General features: G+C 40.7%; 1 protein-coding gene across 2 annotated transcripts; it reads left to right on the plus strand.

Annotated features, from left to right (window-relative positions):
* Positions 1 to 290: 290 nt before the first annotated feature.
* Positions 291 to 25,392, plus strand: ift80 (intraflagellar transport 80 homolog (Chlamydomonas)). Of its 2 annotated transcripts, none has more exons than XM_077722382.1 (20): positions 291 to 571; positions 730 to 796; positions 939 to 1,162; positions 1,933 to 2,043; positions 2,179 to 2,247; positions 3,759 to 3,868; positions 4,246 to 4,335; positions 4,405 to 4,542; positions 17,559 to 17,738; positions 18,992 to 19,110; positions 19,541 to 19,615; positions 20,079 to 20,242; positions 20,325 to 20,389; positions 21,274 to 21,409; positions 21,492 to 21,639; positions 22,228 to 22,399; positions 23,560 to 23,649; positions 23,795 to 23,967; positions 24,057 to 24,180; positions 24,288 to 25,392. In XM_077722382.1, exons 2-20 carry the CDS (start codon positions 762 to 764, stop codon positions 24,396 to 24,398), a joined length of 2,334 nt encoding a protein of 777 aa, XP_077578508.1. In that variant the 5' UTR covers positions 291 to 571; positions 730 to 761; the 3' UTR covers positions 24,399 to 25,392. The 2 variants fall into 2 exon arrangements, with proteins under 2 accessions (XP_077578508.1, XP_077578509.1); XM_077722383.1 differs by lacking the exon at positions 291 to 571 and adding an exon at positions 592 to 667.
* Positions 25,393 to 25,434: the final 42 nt, after the last annotated feature.

The raw sequence follows: 25,434 nt of genomic DNA on the forward strand, positions 1-25,434 counted from the left end.
AAACCAAAACCATTTGTCCAGAAAGCACAAAAACCCTCCAGTTTTAACTTAAAACTTTACAGAATACTTTTCCTTAAACATATATTTATGTTCCATTGAAAACGTTTAACTTGCATTAAAATGATAGGCTCATTGGGCAAAAACTCAACATCTAGTGTTTTCATGCCACATTTACTTGGACGCATGGTCCTTTTTTTGCACTTTGCATTAACTCGTCGCTTAAATGCGCTATTTTACAAAATGTGTACAATTTGCGTTACTATTTCAAAAGATCTGTTGTCAAGGAAGTGACTTTGAACTCTCGCGAGATTTCACAAGTGGCTGTTTAAAACGCTGATCCATATTAATGGCTAGACGCGCAAGCAAGTTGTGTTAGAAAACTCCTCGTGGAATCCATATGTTAAAAGATCCATATATATTAGATCACTCGATGATCGCCCTTTTCCCCTTTTTGCTGATTTTAATAGTGGGACGAGCAGTATTTTAAACGGAAGACTGGGGTAACGTTAGCATCACGTCATAGCTTATGACTCCGCCAACATTAGAGGATTGATATTCGCAACAGAGTCAGGTAACGTAGCAACTACGCTCCTGTTGGGATTGTCAACACTGTAACCCTTTTCTGCTTGACATTTTTTTCTTCTCAAGATGAGATGTATTTTGTGATGTATGTGTGATTGTGCTGTGACATGTAGCATGCTGTCACTAATGATCTGCTTCCCCGTCTAGATCTTCAGGAATTGACAACATTAACGCCTACAATGCGATTGAAAACATCACTACTGAAGGAACCTAAACATATCCTTTTACTGCATCGGTGTGCAAAAATGCATGGATGCCAAGATGATTGTCATTTAATTTGTCAATATGTACTAGTTAATCCATATAAGCAATGATATGGTCTGCAGATTGGACTGTGTTTTCCTTAATAGCAGCTCACATAAGGAACTAGTGAGCTGCATTGGCTGGACAACAGCTGATGAGTTGTACTCCTGCAGTGAAGACCACCAGATCCTGAGGTGGAACCTTCTGACCAGTGAGACCAGTCTGGTGGTCAAATTACCAGAGGATCTCTATCCTATTGACCTGCACTGGTTTCCAAAGACTGTTGGCAGCAAGAAGCAAACACCAGTAGAGATATTCGTGCTTACCAGCACTGATGGTAAGTTTCTTATCCATATTTTCTTGTTCATCCATTTCATACTTCATCATGCATGCTGTCAAGATAGCAGATTTTCCAGTGGCCCGAACCGGGTGATAGGGAGTGTTGACTGACATTTATCATGTTTGTGTCTTAATATTTAGGACACTTTGAGCACACATTTTAACTGTTTGTCAATGACTGTTATACATTATATTTGGTAATGTTTAATGTTTTGCTCATTTTTTTATAGTTGCTTGTGTCATGTGTGATCACAATTTGTAATTGCCACATTTCTCATGTTAATGTGATAGTCCAGTGTATTTATTTCATTTTCTGCACTGATTTTCTGTTGACCTGTACTGTAAAATGACTTAAATACGCCCCGTCCTAAGCTTGCATTAGACAGAAACGCAGAATGTGGATGTACTATTATGTCAGGCAACATGTGGTCAGAATACTAATAACAGTGTAGGGTTGCATAAGCACACCCCCCAAACTGAGGCAGCAATTTTCTCTGGCAGACCAGCAAATCATGAAAACTCTGCTCTTATTTACTGTAGCAGCTTTTAATTTTTTTCCATTTTCATCCTTGTCACATCACCTTTTATTATTTAAGATAACTTATCCAATAAGTTAAGCCGATTCCATAGCACAATGCTTTTTTTTTGCAATTTCTATTTCGTTAGAAAACATAGTTTAAATTATTTTAGGCCATGAGGTGCCCTTCACTCTAGGAAATTAGGAATCGTGTTTACTCACCTCAGTGTACGCCTTTTTTCTCATTGTAGGGAAGTTTCACCTTGTGTCCAAGACGGGACGCATCGATAAGAGTGTTGAGGCTCATAAAGGAGCTGTTTTAGCTGGCAGGTGGAATTATGACGGGACTGCTCTCATCACAGGTAATGTGGCAATCATCTGAACAACTTCACTTAAATACTGATTTCTGATCAGGTTCATATTCACTTTTGGTGTTTTCAATTTGAAACAAATGAGTTATTTGTAATACTTCTTTCCCCCAATTTTTATCTATTTAGCTGGAGAAGATGGACAGATCAAGAACTGGTCCAAAAGCGGCATGCTGCGTTCAACACTAGCAAACCAAGGTAAACGGCAAATGGAGATTGAAAAGTTGCGTTTCCTTTTTGGCAAATCTGTTTTAAAAAAAAAAAAACAACAACATTAACCGCGCACAAATGTCCTCACAGTAGGATAACTCATGACCACTTGCCAACGTCTGGAAAGTACTCCTCTTGTATTGGCGAGCAAGCTCCGCCACACGTACATCACTCATATATTTTTATTATTTTATGCTTAATATTGATAGCCATCATATGCCTTTTTATTGCACGACTCTTCATTCCACCTGCTTGCTTTGGAACCATTTTTCCCCATTTGTCCTGCACTGACTCAGAAGAAAACACAGAAAAAATGCAACGCTCCGCCCAGTGCTCGTACAGATCTTTACACGAGAGAGTTGCGGCGAGAAAAAGGCAGTGCGTCTTAAATCATAAGCAGCCTCTCGCGTCTCGGCCACCTGACTGCGTCGTGTGTTCGTATCTCAAAAATTGTCTTGTATCTCAAGGCAAATATTTGCCCGGAATTCAGGGAGAGTCGTATGTCAAGCTATTACTGTAGTCTAAGGGATGTATACTTTTTTTCTATATTCTTCATATGTTGATTCTGTCCTCCAGTCCTGTATTTATTCACAAATGTATCATAATGCTTCGACCATTTGCAGAGATTTATGAAAAACCTCACCAAGAGAATACCGGTCAATGGAACATATCTTTATCCCATTTTCATTACAGTTGGCTCACTTGTTAACTGAACAAATGGGCTTTTGGGGTTATTAATTATTAATAGTTGGAGGCCTTTTTGCAAAATGGATAGCACCCTCCTGTTGAGCGGCTGGCTCTCGTGGAAAAACTTGGCAAGGGAAGCGGCAAATCCACATGCAGTGTGTAGGAACGTTTTCCCCTTTAAGGGGCTATTTGAAGCATGAGCTGCTGGGTAGTAGGATGCTTAACAAAGCCACAGATGTGTTAAACACCTGGACAGAGAAGTACCGCTGCAGAGATTGGACTTGGTCCACATGGCTCATAGATCACTGCAGGTGTTGCTGCATTTCAGAGCCCCCAATGTATACTCGAGCAAGCTGTTGTATTGCAATGTGTTTGTCTTGACGCATTTTTTTTGCTTCTTGACAACATTTATAGCAATCAAGAGTTGTTGGTATCTTGCCTCAACCCCCTTTTTGGTTCGATTTCATCAGGTTCAGATCATGTAACGAAATGTGCATTTGTAAGAAACCACACACACCTGGAGAAATGTCAGCCTGCACTCAACAGACGTTTCAGCAACCTTAGCTCATAAACATGCCCACACAGTCAAGTCTGTTCTGAAGGGGTAAGGCAACTCTGTGCAGCTGACTTCTACAGCTTAGGCTGAGTGATGAAGGGATGGAACTAAGGAACAGTGATGGATAGGACTGCTAATCATTATGGTTTTGGCAATTACAGGAGAAATATATACATATAGAATGCATTCATTGATGTCCATCGATTGGTTTTGGGAAGGAAATGTTCATTGAGGCCATTTTATGTCTGTCTTCCAGGCTCCCCTGTGTATTCTGTAGCTTGGGGCCCAGATTCCGAGAGGATCCTTTATACATCAGGTCGACACCTGGTCATCAAACCTCTGCAACCGAGTGCCAAAGTCATTCAGGTAAGACAATTCAATGTGTGTTGGGGGTAAAAACAATATTGGATTGAGATTACAAGGAATGTTGGCTTTATGTCGAATAAGTGATTCGTACTTTCAAATTTCAAATCATTACTGGGAGGACTTGGTATTAATATTCGATTTAAATATTCAATATTCAATAGATTATTTTGTCTAGTATGGAAGATAATGGGTGTGTAGGGAGACAAGAAACATAACATCCGAAATGCCAGATAATATCAATACTTGTTCACTGTTATGCATTATAAAATAAAATAAAAAAACCCTCTTGCATTTAATTTATAAGACAAGCTTTGTTTCCGCTTTATCACGTGGTGTGATGACAGTATTCCAGAGTTGTGATTTCTGTCTCTCTCTAGTGGAAGGCGCACGATGGGGTCATTCTAAAGGTGGACTGGAACTCTGTCAATGACCTCATACTGTCAGGTGGAGAAGACTGTAAATACAAGGTGATTGGTGTTGGGTGCTTTTCTTTTTATTGTTGTTGTCTTATAAAAAATATTTTGTTTCCTGAACAGGTGTGGGACAGCTTTGGCCGCCTGCTTTACTTCTCGCTGTCGCATGATTACCCAGTCACTTCCTTGTCCTGGGCTCCAGATGGAGAAGTGTTTGCAGTTGGCTCTTTCAACACCCTGCGACTCTGTGACAAAACTGGGGTAAGAGCCCTCATTTTATAGTCTTCCATTGAAAAAAAATATATTTTATAGCCTCCCTTAATGACTGTTAACCTTACTATAGTATGAAAGTCATACCTTACATTCACTGACTCACACAAGTGCAGCCTGAAATTAGTTAGCCAGCTATGCCAACTTCTGCTTTATACAGTTTTCCCTGTTTTTCGCAGTGTTAACAGTTTTTAGCAATATATGAAAAAGGGGGATAAGGGTTTTTTCTGCAAAAATGAGGGGGAAACAAAAATATTCTCACTGTGCCCCAGTTCGTGTGTTTGTTTTATTTCAGAAATTAATTCATCACAGGTTATAAAGCAAATAAAACCTTAAGGCAGCTCACTTTTGGACAGTGTGGTGCATAAAGAGATGGTATAAAGTCTACACATTGTAATTCAAACAATACATAGCAGGATAAATCAACAGCAATATTTTTTATTTAAAAAATAATTTTCTTAGTCTTTCTATCAATTTAAGCTTTAATTTTTGTAGAGGTTGGCGAACCCTATTCAATTCACTGAGGATGGACTCATTCTTTTAGAGTATAGTTTAGCTCATGCATGTACATTAAAACTGAAATGTAATTATTCTTTATAATATCCCCATGTTTTCATCTACTCTACCAAAATAGCATAATTGTTTGTCACCAGGGAAAAATAATTTTCCCTAAAGTGTGCATGATGTGCAACACTGTTATTTGTTTCTGTGTGCTGCACTTTGCCTTGTGTTGCATTGAGGGCTGACTGCTTTCATATGCATGGTTTCTATACACATTTTGCATGCCATGTGATGCTGCTCAAGGTAACTGAAAATGAAAATGAAACAAGGGAAATAGAAAGCATCAAAAATGTTTTACCTTAATCGAAAAGTTGGCAAGCATTGTGTCCACTGCCCTTAGGAGATATGTAGAGCCTCTCTTAGTTTACATGTAGTTGTCAACAGAGTTTTCTGTAACGGACGTACTGTAATGACAACAAACAGAACGACTTGTGCTCTGGTGTGCTGATCACATGGCATTTCATGCTCCATTTTGATTTAATTAGGATCAAATGGAACTTCTCTCTCTTCTGCCAAAAAAACCTTGGAGAACATTTCAGCCAACATATATATCTTCTTTAGAAGTGTAAGGTCTTTTGGAGAGGTTATGATAATATCACACATAGAAAATAAATATTTGAATGGCAATTGAGGAAGTCTTTGATGCTTCACTATTACGGTTGGACTTTAAAAACAGGGGGAGGTGGTGTGTTACAGTAGGTTGTGGAAAAAATTCTAGATTATTTCTTTGGTCTAGACAAGGATATATAGAGTGTACCATTACATCTATAAATGGGCAACACTGAAAACAATTTAACATTTTTTTTGCAAAGATGGAAGTTGCCTAAAACTTTTATTTGGCTTTGTTTATGTGGTTATTCAGTCCCAGTGTTCAAATGGTTGCATCACTCGCCTTACTTTGCCGCTTCATGCCTGAAACGGAAGATTTTGGCGACCCCCCCATGCTTGCCTTTCCTCCCTAAAGCGCCTAAAAGACAGTGTGTACTGTAGCATAGCGTGGGAGGGTTTCCGTAAAAGAAGCGGGAATTAAGGGAACAAATAGTAGGCTTTGCCATAATGGTGCCGTTTCCTTGTATGAATTCAACCACGATAATTATGGATTTGAGTCTGCCCCTAACAAGAACCCGTGATACCTGTGCCAATGTTGCCTTGTAGGGGTTAAGTGGCTGGTATCCTTTTTTTTCAGTTACTACTTCCATGACTAAAGAGTTTCATTCTGTATCTGATACAATGAAACCTTGCACTTTGACTATGACTGCTGGGTCAGCAGGATTGGTGCTGAGCAGTTAACCCCTTCACCTCCTGTCCGGCTCAACTCTCCTCTTACCCTAAATGCTCCGTTCTGCTCTCCTTAGTCCCCCTTGTTATTGTCACATCGGAGTAGTGGGGCGGGGGATGATGCACACACATCCAGGGACCGAGTTTACATTGAGGTAAAAGAGCCCGGCAAGCACCTAGCAGGATTTGTTTTCCCAGGAAAAAAAATGTTGTTATCATTAAATGCACGATTGTTATTCTATATTCATTGGCTTCAGATGGGATTTGGTTGAGGTTTCATGAATGTGATGTTTATTTCTCTTTACGGGAGCTTTAACAAGACAGGATACAAAGGGCTCCACTGTCCCTTTTTACAAGATTGGGGGGAGAAACAATAAGTCAGTGTCTGTGTGCCTCCCATAGTATATGCATGTGCCCGCATGCCTGGCTGCATGCGTGCGCAGCCGCTGCTGCCGTGCAAATGTGCCTGCGAGACAGCAGTCTATTTACGAGGCGCTGCAGCTGGTGTCTAGCGTCTGGACCCTGTCACGATCTCTGACACTGCCACTGGCTAACAAGTAGGACTCATTGTGCCAGGCGATCTCCCACTCGCACCCCTACCCCCATCCTCTTCCCGATACTCTCCCCGCCCATTTTCCCCTGCATGGCACTTGTTTTTTTTCCCCTTCACTCAACTGCACGACCATGCTATAAATGTAAGTTTTGTTTAGTTAAGCTATTTTTCAGATTCTTTTATGCTGCTCAGTCTTCAGGTTTTGTAGGAGAGCAGATATCATGACTGCTAATTTTTTTTTTCCTCTAGAGGTGGTTGAGGCTCAAAAAGTATTCAACATGAGAAATATGATTCATTCAAGTAAAGAAATTGTACTTTGCTGACAGAAAATGTCAGATTCTGGCAACAAATCTGCCCGGTACCTCATTTTGTGGTGTGCTTCAATGGAATAGTCAACCCACTGTTTATCGCCTTTTTATAACCCCTACTATATAATTTAATAATATATAGTTTTACTTCTCCCAGGCACTTAAGCTTATTAAGACAAACATAAACTAACCAAGCCTTTTTTTACCCCCTCGAACATACTGGAGATTTATTTGAATGTGAACAACAAATTGCAACCATAAAAATGTATAGAAATTATGTGTGTAGTGTTATGATATATTTTTCATACAAGTGCCTTTTAAGAGGTGGAGTCTGGTGTTGTGGGGTGGAGTGTAATGTCGGCAAGTTTACATACGAGGGCCCTGGTGAAAACTGATTGACAGCAGCTTCTGCATGTCTTTGTTTCATTCCTCCTGTGTTCAATAAACTGCTAAAATTGTTTGACAGTAAGTATAGTTGGGAAAAAAACAATACAAACTATTGTACATAGCACATTGAGTTCTTGTTTTTCAGACTGTACTGTGAGTTACAGCAGTTTGCTCCCATTCCCCACACCAACTCTTGGTCAATGTGATAAGCCTCACATCTAAACAAGCTGAAAAGGGACATATTGCCACCTAGTGTTTTGACAGCACATGTAAACTTGCCTACCGAGAAATACACTTAAATAAATCGTACTCAAAGTAATCAACGGATATGTTTTGTACATAAAGGACCCCTTTCCCCCATTTACAGTGGTTGTATTTACCTTCCTTTTCTCTTTGGACTGTATGGGGAACAATTTACAAAACTCTACTCCCAATAGCCTCTTTGCCTGTGAGATTCAAGTGCAGTCTTCTGGTGGTGATTTGCTTATAGAGGATGAACACAAGTCCCATTTTCCACTTACTCCTGTAAGGGAGTGTTGGTCTACCCAATGCTTATCAGTGCTCCCTCCTGCTTGCCACCTCCTTTCTTAGGAACTGCAGGGGGTCCCTTTAAGTTTTGTGAACCCAATTTTCCACTGTCACTTGGGGTTTAGTAATGGTTCAGCAAAAAAAAAGCCCATCCCCCATTTATATATTTTTTATTTAGGCAGTTGATTGTGGCTTGGATATTTGTTTTTGTTTTCTTGATCTCCATTGCATAAGGTTGTAATCAGACATTTCCATAAACAGATGTCTTTTAGGGTAAATGCTACAAAATTGTGGACACATTCTACTGGTTAAAAATGAGCCTTCTGGCAACACAAAGTCTGTAATTGATTAATGTAATTAATGAGTCCTGAGAAAAGAAATGAGACATAGGGCTTCAGGGGCTTCATCACTATTACATTTCATGGTGATCCCTTTCCGGATAATGGAGAAGTAGAATTATTAGTTAGTGTCCTCTTCAAGAAGAATAACAAGTTGAGTCTTCTAATTCCTCATCGGTTGCCATGACTTGAATCCTTACTCTTTACCTACCGCCTGTGAAGTTGCCATTTGGATTGTTGTTGTTGTTGTTGTTGTGCACACTAACTTTAAGTTTTAATTCTATGTCACTTGAACCGATCGTTCTGAAACTCGGTAGCTACATAGCACAGGCCAATATCTTTCCATTAACCCTTGGAGCATGGTTCTGATGTTCTTTTATTCTTGGGACTGATTAATTAATTGAAGAAGTATTAGCCTGTAGGGGGCATCCTACTGTAGGTTAGGTATTTGCCAGTAGAGGATAGAGTAGCACTGTACCGACTGATGCTTGTTTGATTTAAGGGCAGAACAAGAGATAATTCTTGTTCGCGACTCATGTTCGATTTTGGACAGATTGTGGCACAAAACCACTTTATAATACACAATGGAGCTCCTCAACTCGTTGCCCACAATGCACACCTGCTTTATTAGCATGGATCCATATAGAGTCAATGCAATGAACTCCTGAATCGGCAGTTCTTCTATCGGTGGATCTATTGGATTGCATTTGTGTCGGATAAGATTTAGTTCTGTTGGAAATAAAATCCTCTGTGTTTAAACTAGTCAGATCAGAGAAGAGTGATACACCTCTAGTCATATTTTTGAAGGGCATCCTGTTCAGCTACTTATTCGTAGAATGGGAATCGGAGCGTCTTCATAGGCTGAAGGATGGTAATTTGCCACATGGGACTCTTGAGGTTAAGCTTCAAAGCTCTTCCTGCATCACTTCTATACAGTCAGCCTGACTTTATTCTTTGTATTATCTGGGCTGATTGAATAATTGCAGACTTATTGTGCTGGTGGGCTCTGAATTAGCCGGTCGAGGGCATGTGCACTCAGCCTTTAGCCTTTTGGTGTGCCGGGGAATACTCATGCTTGTTTCATTGAAACAGACTTTGCTGCTACAGTAAATCCAGTCCGCTCAGCCTGTTGTGGTAACTCAAAGTGGTTACCAATCCGCATCGAGTGGTAACTCAATTGAACCGAACCGCTCGGTTTGAAATGTGATCTCACATGCCGAGTGTTCATTGGCCAGAATTCTCTCATTTCTTGGCCATTTAGCCTCTTATACTGTGTGACATTCTTGCTTTCACCCCTCGTCTTCTCCTCTAATAACTCTTCTGTAAGGACAGCATATACCTGACCCCATTTTTGGCGGTTTGATGCCAGCTGCCAACCCACATCTGGAAATCGCCGCTGCTGGAAGGGAATAAAACGGCGCAGAGTGAGCCACTGTTGGTCGAGCATTAAACGCCAAAAGAAACTGCCGCAGATTTATTAGTCATTGCTCATTTATCTGTTTTCATCACATGAGGAGATTTTTATTGTGGGAGGTGAGGAAGGGTAAAGAAACACATAATGAGGGGTTGGGGGAAAAAAGGAGGCAAGGGTCCACAGTAGAGTAGACAAAGTGAAATAATTAGTAAGGCTTTGACAAAAAGAAACGTCACGTGCAAAAAAAGCAGCGTATGTTCGAAGGGGGGAGTGTGTGTAACTGAGAAGTAGAGCACGAGCAGGGGAACGTGGTCAAACAAAGAGAATCCTGAGTCAGCAGCAAAGCGGTGCTCTCTTACTCTTTCTCTCCCTCCCTCTCCTCAGGCTACAGTAGAGGGCCACTCCTCTCCCGCCTTCTCCTTTTCTCCTTTTCACTTCACCCAGTCTCACTTCTTGCATGCTATTTCTTGCTTTCTGTACTCCCCTTTCTTCTTCTTGGCGTAGTTAAAGCTGCTCTCTAGTAGGAAGAGAGCAGAGCAGCATACTCATTCTATGATTTCTCTGTATATTTTGTAGAAAATATTGATGCTGTCACCTCCATTGTCAAAACATTGTATAAAAAAATCCAGTATGATTGTAGACTTAACTATCCTCCAGATAAGGTAATGATAGTAGATTATACTTGGTATTGTTCTTTAGTACCAAACAAGCTTCATTTTTTGGTTTGTTTCTGCAGTATTTCTGATGTTTGACACTACTGCATGGATTTGGACAATAAAGTTTGTCTTTGCTTGCGAGTGCATAATGTGAGTTTGCGTAAAAGGCACTTGTTGACACGGTATTACTTTTAGACTTCTCGAGAGTTGCGCTGAAGGCGGGCCTTGTTTCAAACCAAAAGGGAGGGTAACATGAAAAAGACGGCCGTTAGGAGTTTGGTTGGGGCGGGAGGTGGGATAGGCTGTCTAATATATCCTGTAAAGTTGGCTAAGGCACTGGACCGGGTGTACATAAAAGATGTCAGTTTTGCCTTTCCTCAGGTTTCACCAGCAAAACACACACACACACACATGAACACACTTTTTTTCTTACTCGCCACTATGGTTCTAAACCTTAGCCCCCAATCCAAGCCCCACTGGCAGATTAATCATTCTTGGCGAAACCACAAGCGCCACTTGTTAGACAAACATGTCACACTCGCAGAAAAAAAGGGATGAAAAGATGTAAAGAGGGTGTCACTGGGTAACCAATGCGGTAGGATAATAGGACTTTTGCAACTTGTGTATCTTTTCAAACTTTGCTGCCAATCCTGAGTTCATTAAGCTCTGTATTGAAGCCTATGGGGGGGGGGGGGTGGCTTGAATAGAGTGTGTTAGTCTCACTTCTTGGCTACCAAATACACTTTGTAAATGAGTGGTTCCTTTGGTTGGCAACATTTATCCATAGACGAATGAGAAAATGAATGTATATAAAATATTCCTCATGAAGACAATGGCATTCAAAAGAGTCTAGACTGGACAATTGTATGGCTATCAGTGGCTGTACACGGCAAGTCTTTTTAATTAATCACAGCTCCATCTGATGGATCTGGTGGGCCACTGCCCACTCAGCCCAAGTGACCGTGAACTTCAAATGTGAATAAGGAGAGACATTTAAAGGATAGATTATACTTTTTGGAGAAATAAAAATATTAAAGATTCGGAAATCTCTTTGTATCCCAATCTGGCTTTAAAGTTCTCTCGGACCCGGCGAATTTGTTCTTGGGTCTTCATGGTGCTCTCTGCACTTTAAACAGAACCCTGAGACTCACAGAGCAGGTGCATTTATGCAGGGATATGAATACACACGGGTAGATTCTATTTAACACAGGTCCCCAGAGCTGTGGGTCTGACGCGCTAACCACTCAGTGCCAGGCTGCCTGTCTATAGGTTTTTATTTATTTTTTAACATTTAGTCTGGCTTTAGAACTAATGACCTTTCTATTAATTTCATTGGCAAAAATAGCGTGCTGGGCGATATTAGTCAGTGAATTTCCAGGGGAAATCAGGTAACCCATTAAATTGTAGGTGAAGACACCGTTGGTCGACATAGTATGGTTGTATAATCACCTGATCAAGTACTTTATACCTTCTTGACACTTTGTAACACTAATAGGCATCGTGTTAACGTTGAGTCAAGGGTCTCATTTGTTTTGACCCCTTTGATTCTTGCCAAAACATAACCAAATATCCAGTGTGTGCGTGCTTGTGTGTTTGCGTGTGCGCTTGCGCGTGGAGTGTGCGAGTGTGTGTGTGTGTTTGAGAGAAATTGTAAGCACATGTGTGCATAGTTGGTGCTAATAGAATTCTCCTGTCCAGCACACAGCTGTGTCTTGCTGATGAGTCCCAGGAGGCCCCAGCATGTGTCTATGGTTACTATGTTGAGGCTCCAGCATGAAACCATGTGCAGATCATTACTCTCTCTCTTTCCCTCCCCCTCTCGCCCTCTATCTGTCTCTCCATCCCACTCTTACTCACTCCCTTGCGCTCTCTTGGTCTATCTATTCTCTAGCTTGCCCATCCCCCCTTGCTTTTGCTTTGCCAAAGTTTTAATGTATGCTACTCTCCAAATACAGATTTGCCCAAGCAAGGTATGTCTTGCAAGAAAGACATTCAAAAGAACCATCCCACTCCCCTAGTCAACTTTTTGGACAGCAGATTATTGTTTTGTGCCATTGAAGATGGCAAGTGTACTTGGTGTACTGAATATTGAGTACTTGAACAGATGTAGACGTGCACTACCCCACTTGGTTTTATTTCCTCCCCTACTGAAAAGTTTGGGAGGAAACGGCCCCCATTAGACCAAAAATTCTATTTACAAGCTCACTGGATAGTGTTGTCTAAACATGTTTTTGAACTAAAGCAATGGTATTTCTTTGGTTGAATAGGATTTATTCCAGGATGCATGTTGACCTTTTGACGGATTCGGTGACCAATGTTCCAACATAAAAAATAAAAAAATACAGGAATGTATTATCCATCCAAAGACCCTTTATAAATCCTTACAAAGCTAAATCCAAGTTAACCAAATGTACACAAATTAAGTTTGAACATAAGGCCTCAACAAGCTCACTTTTATTATTCTTAAGTGCAAAAAGATGTTAACCACTATTAGGTTAGGAAATGATAAGAGTTATAAACTCCTAACAAACCACTGATGGTTTAGATCGCAGTGTATTTTATTCTATAGTGACTTTTCTCAAAACAATTTGGGAGTCTCTTCCTCCTTTCAGAACAAATGCTTAAAAGCATGTGTTCCCCAAAATCATACTCTCTAATTCTGATTTTAGGAACTCGGCACATGGAAAAAAACAACCCTAAAAGTAAGAAAATACTTCTATTTGAGCATTTCAATCCTGAGCAAACATAGTCATGCCAAGTAATCAGTAGACTATAGACTGTGCGCACTCTACAAAAACTCTCTCTCTTGATGAAGCCCAGTTTGTCTTTCAGGTTAATTTCCAGTCAAATGTTTCACCACGGACAACTCTCAAGGTTTCTGGACATGGCCTGTAATGATTCTTATCCTTGCGTCTACCCCATTTTGAGGAGAAGGGTCACTGCAAACTGACATTTACAAGCCCACATAATCCCCCAAAAGATTGATGAGACCCCATCCAAAACCACATCCCCAAAACAAATGATTTTGTTTATAGTCCAACTGCACACACTTGCACCTTACAAAATCAGTTTTCGTCTTAAAAAGAGAAGGTCCGAGTCAGCGTTTTAATACACAGTGTCTGTTTATGGCCAGATACTTGTATATATGTCTAGTGTCTATTACGCGCGCACATGTGTGTTGTGTTTATTGTGTGCTAGGATTTACGCTCTGTACCTGCACTGCCAGGTCCTGTCCTGCACTCGCAAGCCTCACAGGCAAACTAAAGCCAGCTGGCCTCACTGAGCGTTATCCAGCTGTTGTGATTTATGTAAGGCTATTAACCCTTTACTAGTTTTGGCTCCTAATCATGCAATACTCCGCTAACAAGTAATCATGATCATCTTCAGCCTAAGGGTGGACATTTGGATCTGACACCCAAATCTCAATCCTTCCAATTTGTTTTTTTTAATTCTGCCAAAGAAGTTGTTTTCATTGAGACACTTTTGTTTTTGTATTGTATGAAGCAGGGTAATGGAAAACATACCAATTTAAATTGGAGCAAAAGGTGTTTCTGTGGCAAAGTCAGCAGTAATTCAATGTAGGAGCATGAACTTTTTGAGATGTCCCTCTTGTCAAAGTGAACCAGAGCTCTATTCACCATTTTCTTTGATGGATTGCTTACCGCGAACCTTGAATCTAGAATTGTATTCACAGTAGAGATCTTTTTCATTCTATTCTAGTAGCTTAGGGGTGCAGTGTTTTGTTGATTCATTAAACCTCCCATAAACTTAGTAATCAATAAAACTTCTGGAAGCTAATTTCATGTCACTTTGTCGTCATCATGTTACGACATTAAGCATTTCATCAGTCCAGCTTACGGTGAGTTGAACATCCATTTAAAGCAGTTGAGAGGGCTGACCTATTAACACTAACTGCACTTCAAACACTTTCTTCAGAGCTCTAGAAGTGCCTGAGATGATGGGTTAAAAAGAACGAAAGGTGAGGAGGTCTACTGACCTTCTGTCCGATTAGCAATTTCTTTTATGCATCAGTGCAATGGGCTTGGTAAGTGGTCACCGACAGACGTATTTAATGCCCAAGACATAATGGGCCTGAATCAGCAGATCGCTCCACTGGGAGGTATTAAAGCAGACAGGATATTAACCCCTCCCTGGCCTAATCCCTACCCTGCTTGAGAAAGATCCGTACAAGCCAAAACTTTAATGTATGGAGTACACAGTGGAAGAAACTGTCAAAACCAAATCAAGATCTTTTTATTTGCCTTTCTGTCTAATCTAAAATCATAACGGAAAACACCCTTTGCAAGTCAGTTTTCTTTTAAAATGCAGTATTAAACCATGGGATGTTCTGATTCAATGAAAGAAGCTTGATCTCCAACTAGTATCACCTCATTTTCTCTGTAATACTGCATCCCAGAGTAAGATTTCGACAACTCAGCACTCCAGTGTTTTTCAGCTGCATGCAACTAACATCTATGCATCTGAGTTGCATTAACACACGTGTTGACGCACTGAATGTGTTGCTTTTTTTTCGCTACGCTTCAGAACGATCCTCTCCTGTGTAAGATTAGCAGGCCTTGTCTTCTTTGGCGACACAAACCCATGTGGTGTATATGTGTTTGTCTGCATACAAACCTATATGTACGTCATCACCGTCTATGAGCTGGTTGTGAATTTCTAGGATCCGCCACCCTCTCTCCATGGCTCAGCTATACGTCATGTCTGTCACCTTCTCTCTGGCCACAAAGCTGCCCATTATAGAAAGAAGAGGGGTTCAGTGACCAGCTAGAAGACTGCCCCACCCCAAATTTTCATGCATTGCTTGCTCACTTTCAGTACAATATTCGGCAATCCACCTTTCTTCCAATCCTTACCAATGTTTTGCGCCTTAGGTCACTCTTTAAGGCCATAATACAACTTTTGAGATCTCCAGAAATTTCCCATTGAAAAATAATATTATGATGTTACAATTACATGGTAGTCAAAGCTCCTTATGTTTAATGAACTGCAAGGAGACTACATGTAAATAGTCAAATTTGACCTTGCAAACACGACTTGCGGAGTTAAGCGGGTCGGAAAATGAATGAATGAATTATTACTCTACATCTTACTTAAGGCAGAAGTTGCTGACAAGCTCAAAATTGTGAACTCTAATCAACCTTCCACCGTGCACACGCCTCACTTTTATTGCATGTATGAGTTATTGTCTTATTTTCTCGCATGTACTTCAACTTAAGCTCTTCATTGTTGCACCCATCTATCCTTTGCACACAGAGACGCGTATGCACATAAATATTGTACACACATATGACAAGTCCTTTTCTCTAGTTTTTACTCTCACACACATGTGCACATAGCCCCTCTCCCCTCCAAACACACACGGGTTGGCTGAAGTAAAATGCCTCAATGTGTTAAAAGCATTAAGTAAGCGTGAATCTAGCAGCGCTCCTTTTTGGCAGGTATCACATGTCCTGCTTCATTACAATCTGGTGTACGCATTCAGCCGCATCCATCAAGACATCCCTTCCCCTTTCCCCCTTGGGTGCTTTAACACAGAGTGGGCCATCTTAAGACGTTAGCTGCAGAATAAATGACGTGCCTCATTATTGTCCAGGCCGGCCCAAACTCCAGAGCCTCCCCAAGGAAAAATGCACTCCTGTTGTGAACGTCAAAAAATAGGAATAAGGAAAATAGTCCCTGCTGTGTTGAGTGAGGAGGGCAGGAGTTGTAGGCAAAGGGAGGGGAATGCATTTACAACACTTTTTCACTGAATTTAACAAACTGTCTCTTGTGCCCATTGCAGTCAAATTCTTATTTTTGCACCAACTATTTTGGGTCCCAGAATGACATTAAGTACTTGGGAGGGAACCTAGCTGAGAAATGTGTGTATTGGAAATGGCCACGCCAGAAGCGATCAAAGCAGGGAACCTGTACCCTGCCGACTGTTACATTTTAGTCCTGTCAAAAGGCAACGTGCAGGAAATAAGGCAACACCTCACATGCTGCAGCTGTGTACGTATCAAACTGAGGTTCTTTTCTTCTGGCTTGCCATAATTTTTGGCTGGGTTAGCCACACTTGTCCCAATTTTCCCCCCAAAAAAGGCATACATTTAGGCTACCCATAGCACTTTGCTCCCTTGAAGGTTTCAAGGTGGCTACTTGTGAGACAGGTGAGGAAACCCTTGCTCAACTGATCAATCAGAGGACAGACAGACACTGAGGCCAAATAAAAGCTGATTGTAAAAGTTTAAAGAAAGCTGTAAAATCTCAAGTTTGAGGCATGGCCATTAAATGGCCATTTCTAATTCAAAGTTTTCAATTTCTGAGCAATAATAATTGTTCTCATTGTTTTAAAAAATATTCAATGAAACACTTTCAATCTATAAAGTATCCCTGGTTGGTAAACTAAAATTTTGCAATGTAACTTGGATGATGGAAATGCCTTGATTTAGAAATTTAAAAAATGGGGCTCTCTTCATTAAAATCTCTTGGTAAGAAAGAGTTGCAAGGCTTTTTTCTAAAACCATCTTTCAATTGATGTGTTTCAGCCATAAAAGCCTTCTTCTCTGATTAGATATTTAATAACGGATGCCAATATTTCTGCCTTGTGACACTCCTATTGAGAAAGCCTTCCCTCAGGCTTCACTACATCACTTCCCATTAGAAAACAAGGTTTTGTCAGACCTGTTCCCGCCTTTTTCCCCTGTCCCCTACTTGCGTGATAGATGAGGATAGCAGAGCGTATGTTTACGAGTGCGGCTGCGGGATTTGGCAGGCCCAAGCGCTCCTTCAATGTCTCACAGTTCATCACGAATTGCTGATTGACTGACTGGGACTTCTGTCCAGCAGAGTTTACATTATCTGCGCTCAGTCATGCAGCTCTCACCACAATAAATGTCTATTTGCTGCAAAAGGTTCCCAAAAAGAAGTGCACATTTGTAGCCATCATTGTTAATGAGGATATTCTTCTTCTCTTCTTTGCAGTGGTCCTATGCTTTGGAGAAACCCAACACGGGCAGCGTGTTCAGCCTGGCATGGTCTGCTGACGGCACTCAGGTGGCTGGAGCCTGTGGGAATGGTCATGTCATCTTTGCCAATGTGGTGGAGCAGCACTGGGAGTGGAATAACTTTATGATCACCCTTACCAAGAGGAAAACCATGCAGGTAGAGGAACATTTTTTTTACACTCAGTCGACTTTTGGCACAATCAAATGAGAGTCAACACAACTTACTGTAAACTTCCTTGACATAGATAAGTAATGAGCAAAGACGTACCAATATTAAAAATAATTTTGAGTGCAGGTAGAGCTGGGCCATATGACCTATGGTTGCCATTGGCGAGGTTAGATGTGAAATTCATTCGAGATGATTTGTCTGGATGCCAATGCAAGAAGCCTAACAAAAATCGAGCTTTTCACATCATAAAACGATGATTGGGACTACTGTACACTAAAACTGCTATATATCATTATATACTCCTGTGTAATAGGCACATTTTCTATCCAACTTAAACCCAACAATATTTTCATGACTGCATATTTTTTACGCCACTTAAACAAATGTTGGTACAACCTTTATATGAAATAGCACTTCATTAAAATGTGCCTCCACACCTAATGTTGGATGTACTTAAGAGCTTGACTATCTTACATATATGCAAAAAAAAAAAACATTTGATTTATACCTTGCACAGCCATATTATAGGTATAGCCTTCTTTTGTGCCAGGTAGCCTTGCAATGTCATTGGCTTACTGTCTAGCTGTCTCCCTTTTCTATACTTTTTTTGTACTGTTATAGACAAGCTAACCACAAAGTATTATTTACTGCAATTTAACAGGCCAAATGTCCATAGAAAACGATACACACCTTGAAAAAAAAAATGTGATCTGGCATCTTTACAGAGTGAAGTTTGTGTAAATCAAACAAGTGCTGGTCATCAGCTACTTATTTTCAGCCTTTTTCTGTCTCCTCCCCTCCGCCTTTCCTCCTCACGGGCCACTTTAAATGTGCACATCTGCCAGTGGTTTGTGAATCAGCCAGCTAAATTTACCACCTTGCGGTCAAATGTTGTTGTTTTTTCAATTCTTGGTTGTGTTGCTTGTAAATTTTTGGCTCGCTAGAAAGGGGGTGGAGGGGTTGTAAAGCTGTAAAAATAACCCCACCTTTCACCTGGTGCTGGAAAAGGCTCTTTCATTCATTCAAAGAGAGAAAAGCTAGGGAAGTATTTATCTATGGCTGCACACTACTACTTGCATACGCACATTCCAAACAGGTAAAAATGTCTTTCTATGACCACAGTTACCCTACATATGCTTGAATATATGATATACGGCTTCCTGCGTATATAAATAAAGTGTTTTATGTGTACGGCAGCAATCTTTCATGTCTGATTCTATATATATTTCTTTTTTCCTAAGGTGAGGAATGTGATGAACGATGCGGTGGATGTGTTGGAGTTCAGAGATCGAGTCATCAAAGCCTCCCTTGCTTTTGGATACCTTGTAGTTGCCACATCACTTCAATGCTACATCTACAAGTGAGCTTTTCACTCAGTCCACACATTCACTATTCCCACATTTTTTCCCATTTCTTAACTATTGAGATGGAATACAATGCTTCTCCACTTTGAGTTTACGTCATCCTCCTTGTATGGACATCAATTTACACATGATGTGCTGCCAAAGCAAAGCTTCTCCTTATCCTTAAAGCTTAAAAAGGAAGGAAAAAGTATATTATGATATCATAACTTGACTCTTTTCATTCAGATTTCACACAGTTGAGTTATGATATCATATTTGTGTAACATATCCAAGTCCAGTGTGTATTCACTACCAATAATAAATCATTCAATCAGTTTGGAGGCAGTGCAACCAATGTGAAAAAAGATGAACCACAGCATACAGTTGTGCTAAATATGGGATCTTTTGCTTTCGGGTTAACCCTAAGAATTGCTTTGTTTGTTCCAGCACACGAAATTGGAACACTCCACTCATATTTGACCTGAAGGAGGGAACAGTTAGTCTCATTCTACAAGCAGAGAGGTGAGCTGCATACTTAATCCTAGCAGCTACAGAATAAGAGAGGGGGAGACGGTCATCGGATCGTCTCCCAGCCTCTCTAAGACTTCATTTCTACCACGCACGCACACACTTGTACGTACACACGGGAGCTGTGCGGTAGCTTAGCTCAAGTATGCCATATAATAAGTCTGATAGTGTAACCACTCGGAGAAAATGAGATTAATATAGAGTAGCTCTTGTGCATCACTCCAGTCCAGTGTCGCTGACACTCATCATACTGCTAAATAGATTACTTGTCATTCTATAATCTCAGGCAAGCTTTAAGCGTCATGCTGAGTAAATCGCCGCTGTTTTTAATATGCATAAAAAGCCTTTACCTAACGACCGTCTGGTTTATTAGATGAACAGCCACACCGCATTCCTATAAAAGTCTACTCACTGTCTCCTCTTGCTTCCCTCTGCCCCATCCCTTGCTTCTACTCAGACATGCTCTTCTAGTGGACGGAGCAGGGTTATACATATTCTCCTATGAAGGTCGACTCATTTCCTCTCCCAAATTTCCTGGGATGAGGGCCGACATCCTCAATTCTCAGTGTGTCTCACTCAGCAACGACACTATTGCCATTCGTGACAAGAGTGATGAAAAAGGTGAGGGTACCGTCTTAAAAAATAATTACAGACACTGAATGCTCATCACTCTATTTTTTTTTTTTTTGGGGTGCTTAACTAGTCATCCTTCTATTTGACGCCTTGACCGGAAAACCTCTTGGTGACGGGAAGTCTTTGACTCACAAGGTAAGCAGCTCTATTTGTGGGAGTGGCTTCTGGCTGTTAAGTTTATTATGAACAATCCTCTGATACTCAAATTAAATTAAGTCTTGGCTATTTTTTCTGTCCTATTAAATATTCAAGAATTTAGACACAGGTAAGTTGAAATATTGAAGTTCTAAAATTGTAATCCCCTGATACTCACATTAAATTAAGCCTTGGCTAATTTTTCCATCCTATTAAGTATCCATGCAGACTCTATGGTTTAGCTTACAGATTAGCGATGACCCTGTGTCAAATCAGCCAAATATGGCTCGCAAACCATTGGTTCCCAATTCCCTGGATCGAAATGGTCTAGGGATCCCTGCCCTAAATGAGTAAACAATTATCAAAATAGTATGTGATCTTGTTAATCAATGTCATTGCATTGCTGTACTTCTGCTGTGCAGCTGTTGCTTATTTGACCACCCGTCAGCACACATTTCTTTGTACACTTAATTTCCTCTGATTTTTCATTCTTTCTTCCTCACTTACCGACATCTATTACTCAACAATGATTGCATCAAGCTTACTAATCATCTGTTGTCACACAGCATTTCCACTGTATTAAATACACATGGATGTGGTGTCTAGATTGTATGGAAAAGATGAGTAAAAGTGCAAAACATGGGTCTAGCACTCTACTTGCTGTCAGCATGGCCTTGTGTTCCAGCTGAACCCCCCCTGATGTGGACCTTAAACACATGCGCACACAAGTTGACTTTTTTTAAGAGGTTCATGTACATAGCTCTGTATATGACTCTCATACTCAGCGCTGATGCAAGACTGCCAGGTCACAGTGCAAATATGTGTCTTGTTTCTGTCACTCAGTTCTTATCCAAATGTGTGTATTTTTTTTTCTTGACATGCAGCTGGAGGTGGTGGAAATAGCTCTCGATCAGTGCGGTCCATCAACCGAAAGAAAGATCGCGTTGATTGACAAGAACCGCGACCTTTATCTAACGGCTGTGCGGTACCTGGGACGCGAGCCTAAAATCTGTAAAATCGGTCAGAACTGAACTAAATTTGATGGATTTTCTCTATGTTTCGACTATTTCCAGACAAGATTGTTGTTGTATGTGTGTTGTAGGTAGCATGATCCACAGCATGGCCTGGAATAATGCAGCGAACATATTGTGTGGTGTTCAAGACAATCAGTTCACGGTCTGGTACTACCCTGGTGCTGTTTTTGTTGACAAGGAACTTCTTCCAAAAACGCTGTATACAAAGGATGGCAGGTAACATGCAAACTAACCTTTTATCAATATTAACACAGAAATGAAAAAGTTGTTGGTGGTAGTGGTTTTTTAATCACCGATAACTGACTCAATTGTGAATTAAGTTGCAATTGGGAAGAATGTTAGGATTTATTTTGCACATGGGCTCCCTCTACAGTTGTCAAGGACTGAAACAATCCTGACCTCTTCTGAAATAATTCTGTAACATTGATATCAATGTGGTCCTTAATCCAACGTATTATGTTCCCGACTTGAGCTTTTTAATAGGTTGTTAAGGTACTATTTGATTAGCTACAGCAAGGAATCTTATCAGTGAGTGTAGATATGATAACGTATAACTGTATTGCTCCTTCTTAAAACAATAAGAATAGATTAAATGACCATATAATTGATGTTAAAAATACCTTCTGCTATCAACAATGGAAATGTCCTAAAGCAGCCTCCCAGTCAAAATTACTTGGACATCTATCGCCATCAATGGAAGGCAATGTGTTCATTTATTTAAAAAACATAGAAGATACCTTACCCTTACCTTGTTGACGATGGAACTGAATTTTGTGTGTACATGTCTCTCTTCTCATTATTAAGCGAGTTCAGCCACGCACCCCACATTCTCAGCTACGTGGACACTAAAGTGCGATTCCGCCAAAGAGATGGTTCCCTGCTGTACACCAGTGTACCTCCGTATGCTGTGCTCCTGCATGAATACAGTAGCTCAGCGCACTGGGATGATGCACTACGCCTCTGCCGCTTTGCCAAGGTAAGATGTTTAAAACGCTATCTTCTCTGACATCCGACATGCCGTATGGGCAAGGTTCAGACACACTTGCCCTTCCAGTTGTTTGTGTAGCACTCAACTAGGCATTAATCTTTGAAAAAGTCGGAAATTAAAAGGGAGAAACCTGTTTATTGCTCAGACCGGCAGGTTTTAATTAGCCTTCAATTAGCCTGGTGACACCATTTGCCACATTTTAGCCCCACCAGAGCTCACTCGTAAAATGCATACAGCCTTATGTATTGATTCTCCAAAGGCTGGGACTTTTTATTTAATTTATTTTTGTTAAAGATTGCCCAATGACACAGAAACCACAACTTAAGAGTACTCCCTTTCACGTTTTTAAGAGCAGCGGTTGGACAAAGGAGATCTAAAGAGGTTTTCAAGGCCTTTCCCGCAGCTTTACTTCTGGTAAAAGTTTTGTTTTTCGGTGGTTTTTCCCAGAATCACATTTGTTGGAAAGAGTTCAGCTCAGAGTTTGAGGCACAGCATGTTTGGATGCTCACACAAATGCACAGCAAAGTCACACACAATCTCGTACGTGATTGGTTTGATTTACGTGACCTCAGGCTTACGATGACAGTGTTGTCTTTTGGCTGGCGGTTTCTTGTTAGCCGTTTGTCGTGGTAATAGACAGTGATTAAAGGGAGGAATATGCAGCGGTGACTTTGGTCAGTTGATGGGCTTCACTTTTAATGAGAGTGGCTGTAAAAACTAAAGTGGTGACGCATTTGTTTACGCTCGTAAGTGTTCCATGAAAGAAGGTCTGCTTGTTTGACATGTGTTTCACCAGCTTCCACCATCAAGTCCTGTGCTGAGACCCTATTTTATACATATGTATTCATGTGTGTTATTATACAGTAGAAATTATGAAGGGAAATGCCCTTAAGGTCGTCGATGTTTTACAACACTTTAGTGGTATTTTTTTCTCCTTCCCTCTTTTCTCTTCTCCCATTCTTGAACAGTTTCAACAAATAAGAGATGAAAGAATGCTTGCATCACTGTCCATTGAGCGCTTCCAAGTGACGTTGACTGACTAGAAATTAGACCACAATCATTTACAAAGCTACTTCCTTGTTATTAACTGAACTTTATAAAGGGTAGAACTAGCCACATGGTCTCATTGCCCTTCTTTTTCTGTGCAGGAACAGTCTTTATGGGCATGTCTGGCTGCCATGGCGATAGCCAACAGAGAGCTGACCACAGCGGAGATGGCCTATGCTGCTATTAGAGAGGTAAGAGCATCCGTTAATGGATTTGTCAATGGAGAGCTTTTTGAGCCACTTGGGAATGAACACACAGTGGGTGAGCTGCTACGCTAAGATGTTAATCTTTTCTTTTTCCTCTTCACCAACTCCTTTTTTTTCATTGGCTTCCCAGTTGCCACGAGTACATTACATTCACTTTATCAAGCAACAGCCATCCAAGGAGTCATCATTAGCACACTTGTTGCTGTTCAGTGGGCAAGTCCAAGAGGCTGAGGCCACCCTGTTACAAGCTGGACTTATCTATCAGGCAATACAAGTCAACATTGATGTTTTCAAATGGGACAGGTAAAGTAATGTTTTGTTTTTGTTGTATGGAGGCTTGTTTTTTGACTTGTTGAGTATCCAAGGTGAAGAAGCACTTGTTTTATTTTCAGGGCCCTCGAGCTGGCGGTCAAGCACAAAACCCATGTAGACACTGTGCTTGCCTATAGGGGGAAGTTCTTGCAGACATTTAACAGGACAGAGACCAATAAAAGGTTCTTGAAGTACACTGAAGGGGTAAGGGTAGTTTGCTGCTTTGTATTCATTGGTTTGGGTCGCAATTACTTGCAGTTTAACCATGGTAATATGGATATTTCTGTCTCTTGTGTATTTATTTATTTTAGGTCGAGGTGGATTGGGAAAAAATCCAAGCCAAGATCGAGATGGAGTTGTCCAAAGAAAGAGAAAAGGCTGCTAGCACGTCTGTCAAGAGTAGCATAGGCCAGCGGCGTTGATTTCAAAAGGACTCGTCCTATTCCCTTGTGTGCAATTTAGAGGCACCTGCTCCACAATCAATGTAGCGAAAACAAGAACCCCATTCTTTATGAATGATGCGTAATACAAGATGGCCCAAACGTTAGCTATTCTTCAAGTATTCAAGAATAGTTCGTCTGAATCCGAACAGGAATGGTCCCTCAGCGAATTCTTTATGAATTCATTTCACTTCCAGTCCCTGGAAAGTGGACATTTGAAACATTCCCATGGCAATAACACCATTGTGGCCTTTCTCTCATTACATATCAGATGTTTCAGAGCAGATTGACAGCAAGAAAGTGCTTAGTTTGATTTGTTGGTCCGGACCCAAAATACATTTGGTCCAGGACTTTTTTGATGTGGTTCATTTTCACATTGGAACTTTTGCCCAGCGAGACAGGATTTGCCAACAAATCTACGCATGTGCAAACCCCCATTCATGCCTGCGGAAGTAATCAATCACAGAGTTCCGGCTTGGAGCATTCATGCTCATATTGATTGAAATGCTTCATACAACTACAAGCATTTGTGGGACATTTGACGAATCAGAGGGTACTGATGCAACGTTGTTTTTATTTTTAAATATCTAGAAGACATTCCGTCTCCTGACGAACCTAACAACATTTCCCATAAGGGCTGAAGCAACGGAAGCCTGTTAGATGCAAATATGTCTTTGATAGATATTAGCTTTGGTCCAAAACTCGGTGCGGTCATTTTCAAGCATGAAGCGAACTGAGCTCACCTCAGCAACGAGGTCTCGGTACAACTTTTTGGTCCGTACCAAAGTTCGCTGATTTATATTCACACCAGCCCAAAAGATGTGCACAACCAAAACGTGTGAATACACCTTAAGATTCACCGATGATCTTGAACAGCCTTTGTAAGTCTGTAATTAATGGTTGTGATCTGTTTATAGTATATTTTTACAATTTATATTTAAAAAAAAAAAGTGAATAAACCTGACGGACCAAAGTATATCCTATTCTTGGATTTCCTTTCCATATTGTAGGATATAGC

This window comes from Stigmatopora nigra, chromosome 8, assembly GCF_051989575.1.
Source record: "Stigmatopora nigra isolate UIUO_SnigA chromosome 8, RoL_Snig_1.1, whole genome shotgun sequence".
NCBI lineage: Eukaryota > Metazoa > Chordata > Actinopteri > Syngnathiformes > Syngnathidae > Stigmatopora > Stigmatopora nigra.